Source organism: Galleria mellonella, unplaced genomic scaffold (assembly GCF_026898425.1).
Source record: "Galleria mellonella isolate WM207_F2 unplaced genomic scaffold, CSIRO_AGI_GalMel_v1 utg63, whole genome shotgun sequence".
Classification (NCBI taxonomy): domain Eukaryota; kingdom Metazoa; phylum Arthropoda; class Insecta; order Lepidoptera; family Pyralidae; genus Galleria; species Galleria mellonella.
In genome coordinates, this window is record NW_026442130.1 from 7,368,488 (window position 1) to 7,374,214 (window position 5,727).

Consider the following 5,727-nt stretch of genomic DNA (forward strand, 5'->3'; position numbering starts at 1 on the left):
TATGATATATAAAAATAACCTAACCTTTATATGTACAATTATGTGTTTAGTTATAATATCGAATGCATACAAATTTATTAACTTACGTAATGATACATCAATGTGTATTATTAGACCATTATCAAATACTCACACTACCATAATTCTTGATTTAGTTGATGACGATTTAACTTTAACGAAATGTTATCAGCCAGAAGTGTTTAGTACTTTCATAACATTTAAAGGCGACCAAGCACCATATAATATAACGAGAAAAACATTTGAATTATTTTTACATGACAGACCGAATATAATAATTATAACAGATTTAATTACAGATAAGATTATTAATAACTTCATTTTCGAAATTACGTTGCAGTATCAGTGGTCGTTAATGCATCTAATTATTACTAATACAAATATCAATTGCGAGCAAGCAGAACTGAATGGAGATATTTTACCAATCGCGAAGCGTTTACTTAACGACTTGTGGCACAGATATCAATTAGTTTATGCAGTCATTGAATTTCCTTTGGCCTGTCCAAGAAGATTTATTACATTCGATGGTAACAAGCGGCCAAATAATAATTTGTATAACAGAACTATAACAGTAATAGAAAAAGAAGATCTAGATGAAACTTTAAAGAAAAGTCAAAATACATTATCAGATGGCTTTCCATTAAAAATTAATTTGTTTCATCGGTTCCCCACGTCTTTTAAACAATGTCACAAGATTTACAACTACATGAAATTTGACATAAATATAACAAATGGATTTTGCGGGATGGACGCTTTAATAATGCACGATTTCATAAAAACATTTAAATTTAATGTTACATACGTCGATAATAACCGTACTAATAAATATGGTTATGTAGTATCAGGTCATGCTACTGGTAGCCTGGGAGCTGTGATACGCCGCGAAATAGATATTTCATTTAATTCTAGGTTTATTGCGATGTACATGAACAGTGGTTTCGATTTTCTTAATTACGTATCATCTGATTCCTTATGTGCTTTGACTATGATTCCAGATATAGTACCACTGTGGCAATATCCCATAAATATGTACAATTATAAACAATGGATGGCCGTTACATTAATTTTAATGACCATAGGATTAGTGACATGGTTGTTCAATAATTTTTTTCGTAATATAATTAGAGAAAAACTTTATAAACTGAATGTATATATAATAGAAACTCTATGGACTGGGATGTTTGGGTTTTTCTTAATGAAAAGATTTCAACGCTCTTTTTTAATTGCTATATGCTTATTATGGTCCATAGTCTTTAGTGCCAAGTATCAAGTAAGTACATCCCTGTTTATTTTTCTTAATTCCAAAAGTAGCTGTAACGTATTTAGTTTTAATACGTATAAATAGCGGACTATATAAATAAATAGCGTTTTTTAATTAATCTCTTATGAAAATAGGTGTTTCACAAGGATGTAATCTTGTTCCTGTTTTTTTAACTATTAGTTTGTTTATTTATTATATGCTTTTATACATTCACTTTAATATGCATTTATAGTTAACTAGTTCCTATTTACTATCCGGAATACTAATCAAGAGATAAATCTAAAGACATTCATTCCGATTTCCGTTTCAATTTTACACTCCAAACATAGAAATACAATGTATAGATGTCCAGATTGTTGCACTTGACTATATTTGTGACGTCATTATATTTGCTACAACGTGGTAGTGACGCTATACTAATAATCTTAAGTCTAGCATAAAATTCTGAATTACTTATTTTAATAAATTATGTACAACTTTGATTGGAAAGTTTCTTATTCGGTCTTTCTTTATTGAAACAACAAATAAAATAATAGACTTACTGTAGTTAAGTAGAATTTAAATAACTTTATTGTCCAAATGGGAAAATGGTACAAAAGCCGGTACTTAGTTTTTTTTTTTAAACTAATGTGGCTGTTATTAATACACTACCCTGATTTCGTAATTTGTAACAAAGTTTTTTTGGTTCCAATATATCTTATTATTATTATTAATGCTAGCATTAAATAGTAGAGAATGTTACTAGTAGAACTCTTTCAATATCAATATATATTCTTTCAATAACATATGTATATGAATGTATATATTGGTAGATACCTTATTACACATTATTTTTATTTTTATTGTGGTATCTACCTCCAGCTTACAATCTTGCTAGCTTGCAATTTCGGCCGTGAATTAACCTACCTATAATTCAGTCTGAAAAGCGAAGTATGTAGTGTAATTTTTGATGTAAGAAATACAGATATTTAACATATGTAAGATTATTATGCAAAAGTAGACTCTTTTAGATTTTAATTAAAGAATACACTCACTAGTTACTCTTTAAATAAATTCCAATCGATCGATATTGATATTGGCTCATTTCACACTCTCGAATTGTAATATTAGCGACATAATGGTTCTATAATGTTCTAATAGATGCATATCAGTGTAACTTGCCAATGCAAACTTTTGCAGAGGGATTCCAATTTTAACGTAATTCCTAATTGTTGTTTCATAAGTATTAGATTGGATTGATATCGATATTAGATTCAAAAGTATGTCTGCTGATCTCTTAAAATGCCGCTTATGTACTGTATGTGCTTCCTTTCCCGTGGGTGGCGTAAGGGAAGGCGAGGAATGAGTAACAGCGTCCCTCTTAAAATACCTCTGAAGCCTAACTGTGGTTGCCAATCTACCTGCCAAGCGTGACAACTGTTGGCAAAATTCCTCAAAGAGAGGCTTATGTTCAGCAGTGGACAGTTAAAGCCTGATATGATGATTGCATACACAGCAATCAAAATCATAATAGACATAGACAAATTTTATAAATTAGTTATTTCTTTTGCAGGGTCATATAAACTATATGTTTACAACTTTAAGACGATATGACCAATTTAGAACGCTTCAAGATATATGCGATTCTAACATAGCAGTATACACCTCTCCTGGCATTCTGATGCTACTCAATGCTGAAACCGTGGATAATTCTACTAACGATGTATTTACAACAATTCTAAAGCGTTTGAAATTATTTTCAGCTAACTCTAGTACGTACATAACTACAACTAATAGTACCTACTTAATTTTTGTCTTTCTTGTATATATGTATGTTACGTTTAAAGACCGAAAACTCTTATTAAGCAAAAAAATAGCTCAAATGTCGTGGTGGTCATGTTTGTTCTTTAATGGATGATAAAGGAATGGTAATCCCATCTGCGCTATCAATACAGTGTATATTGAGGCGCACCAGTCAATTAGCCAATCGTGACAAATTCAACGATAAATTAGTCACGATGGTCTCCAGGGGGAACCGCGTGAAGGTCGACTTGATAAGGTATATTGATAGCAATGGAAACTAACCTCCTCAATACTATAAATCCCTTTCCTCCCATAACGATCATGTTATACGACCACAACATGTTACGACAATGAAGAAAAACCATGACACGTGCTAAGCATTTGTTGTTGCATGTCACGACGGACAGGTTATTATTGTCGGCTCAACGATACATTAATATAGCAGTTTTATTTATTACTTCTCTAAGTTAATAGTTAAAAATTATTTGATATACCGATCTGAAAAATATTTTTTTATTGAGCCTATAGAAATTTTATCAAAATTGGTTTCGAAATAACAGTTTAATTTTCAAATCTACGTAACTAGTTTTGCCTCAATTAAAGTAAATTTTTTTAGACAACAATCCTAAATAAATAAACTGAACTAGATTGATAAATTTTACATTCCGACATCTCTTCTATCTAGGCCGAGTGCGTTCCCCGTAGGAACTACCTACTTTTTTTTTTATTGGTGATAATGGAATGGTAGCCTCATCCACGCTATCGGTATACACTGGCAGGACACCAGTCAGAGATGATAGGTGAGGATCAAGCAAGTCAGTTAGCCCATCGTGACGAATTCAACAAGAATTCTTCACGATGGTTTCCAGGGGGAACCACGTGGAGGTCGACCTAATAAGGTATATTATTAGCAATGGGGCTGTCAAATCCCATTGCTAACAATCCCTTTCCCCCCAGGAACTACCTATTATCTGGACATTTGTAATATCGAAAAGAATACTAGGTTCCTATTATGTGGCTTTCCAAACCCAATTGTTAACTCAGTGGTTTACGATTAAAAAATATTTTCGTATATGACAATTGACTCTTCTTACATTGATAATAATTAATATTTTAAAGGTTACACGGTTGAGGAAAAGAATATGGCAATGATCCGAAGGCGAATAGACATTACTCTGGAAATCCTTGTAAACCATACAGACAAAGACGGCAGGCCATCATTATATGTTATTAACGATTGTTTCCGTAATTTCTATTTATCTTATATCGTTAGATCAGGTAAGAAAATCCTCGTACTATTACTGTGTGCATTATTACTGCATGGTATGGATGCCACCATTTCACAGATTCACTGAAACTAGAGAAAAAAATTACTAAAGCAATTTACGGATTCAACAAAACAAAGCCATATTTTAAAGAAGATAAATATGAAAGTGGATGTCCATCTATCTTCTCCTTTTCTTCGAATATTCCCTTTATATTCCTGAAGAAAGAGACTATGTAAAAAATAATATGCATAAAAGAGGACTGAGCCCGGATGTGACGACTGATGTGTGAAAAAGGCATCCTGTGTGTCCAAATCAGTGGCGTAACTATACCATTTGGGGCCTGTGGCATTTTTTTTTTGTTAGGGCCCTATAAATAAAAAACAATACTTTTCATATAAAATAAAATACTCAGGTACAATGAAAAAAAAATCTGATATCGCGGCCCCTTAAGCCGGGGCCCTTTTGGGCGGGGGCCCGTGGCATTCTGCCAACCCTGCAACCCTATTGTTACGCAACTGGTCCAAACAATTGGAAAAAGAAAAGGAAATGATAATTTGTTTGTAGAAATTTAAAGTAGTTACTACATAGACGTTGGCTTGAAAATCTTACATAGTGTATCAATATGCAATATCCATGTAGCACTTTCTTCTCTTTCAACCATTAATTTGTACATGCACACTGTAATCTGTTCTTCGTATACTAATTTGTCCTAAATTTTCAGGATTTCTTTTTACTTCACAAATACAAGACTTTATGATGCGAATGGTCGAAGCTGGCTTTCCAGAAAAATACTATAAGTGGACCAGTTTCACACTGCGTTTAGGTGACATCTTACACAACCCAACGTCGGAACCTCGTCTGTTTACTAAGATCACTTTACAGGAACAACGAATACCATTCGTACTACTTATAAGCGGTTATATCGTGTCTACCATCATATTTATGGTAGAGAAATGGTGGAGTAGTCATAAGTTGAATATTATGCAAAATGAAAGTTCTCAATTTTGAAAAAAAAAAACTCAAATATAGATTTATTCTAGTTAATGTATACATTAACCGATTCCAAAAATACGTTATATTTGTTATCTATCTTTTTATTTCCTCATAATTCTAATCTATACAATAATTTAAATCCAAATGGCTGGATAAATTTTAATTATTAATATATCCATAGTTAGGTTTATATAGCCAGTTATTATAAGCCAACTTCGTAAAGGGTTTATCATATACCTACAAATGTATAAACGAAACTGTGAGAAAACATAATTAGAAATTGTGTTTCATGAAAAAAAAATTTAAATTGTGACAGAACAAGTTGTGCGGACAAGTAGGACTTATCTAGTATTTCAAGGTAGATCGAAAGTATTGGAATGATAAAGGAAAAATAATAAAACGTCA

The 5,727-nt window shown here is 32.1% G+C and overlaps 1 protein-coding gene across 1 annotated transcript; it reads left to right on the forward strand.

Annotated features, from left to right (window-relative positions):
* Nucleotides 1-373: 373 nt before the first annotated feature.
* LOC113521839 (uncharacterized) lies at nucleotides 374-5,337 on the forward strand. Its single transcript, XM_026907494.2, has 4 exons — nucleotides 374-1,072; nucleotides 2,832-3,030; nucleotides 4,181-4,339; nucleotides 5,051-5,337. Exons 1-4 carry the CDS (start codon nucleotides 374-376, stop codon nucleotides 5,335-5,337), a joined length of 1,344 nt encoding a protein of 447 aa, XP_026763295.2.
* Nucleotides 5,338-5,727: the final 390 nt, after the last annotated feature.

Excerpts from the sequence above, each read along its gene's own strand:
- LOC113521839 (XM_026907494.2), top strand. The coding sequence starts at position 374 with ATGCATCTAATTATTACTAATACAAATATCAATTGCGAGCAAGCAGAA. Across the intron at positions 1,073-2,831 it reads ATTATAAACAATGGATGGCC|GGTCATATAAACTATATGTT; the intron begins GTTACATTAATT and ends TTTCTTTTGCAG. Across the intron at positions 3,031-4,180 it reads ATTATTTTCAGCTAACTCTA|GTTACACGGTTGAGGAAAAG; the intron begins GTACGTACATAA and ends AATATTTTAAAG.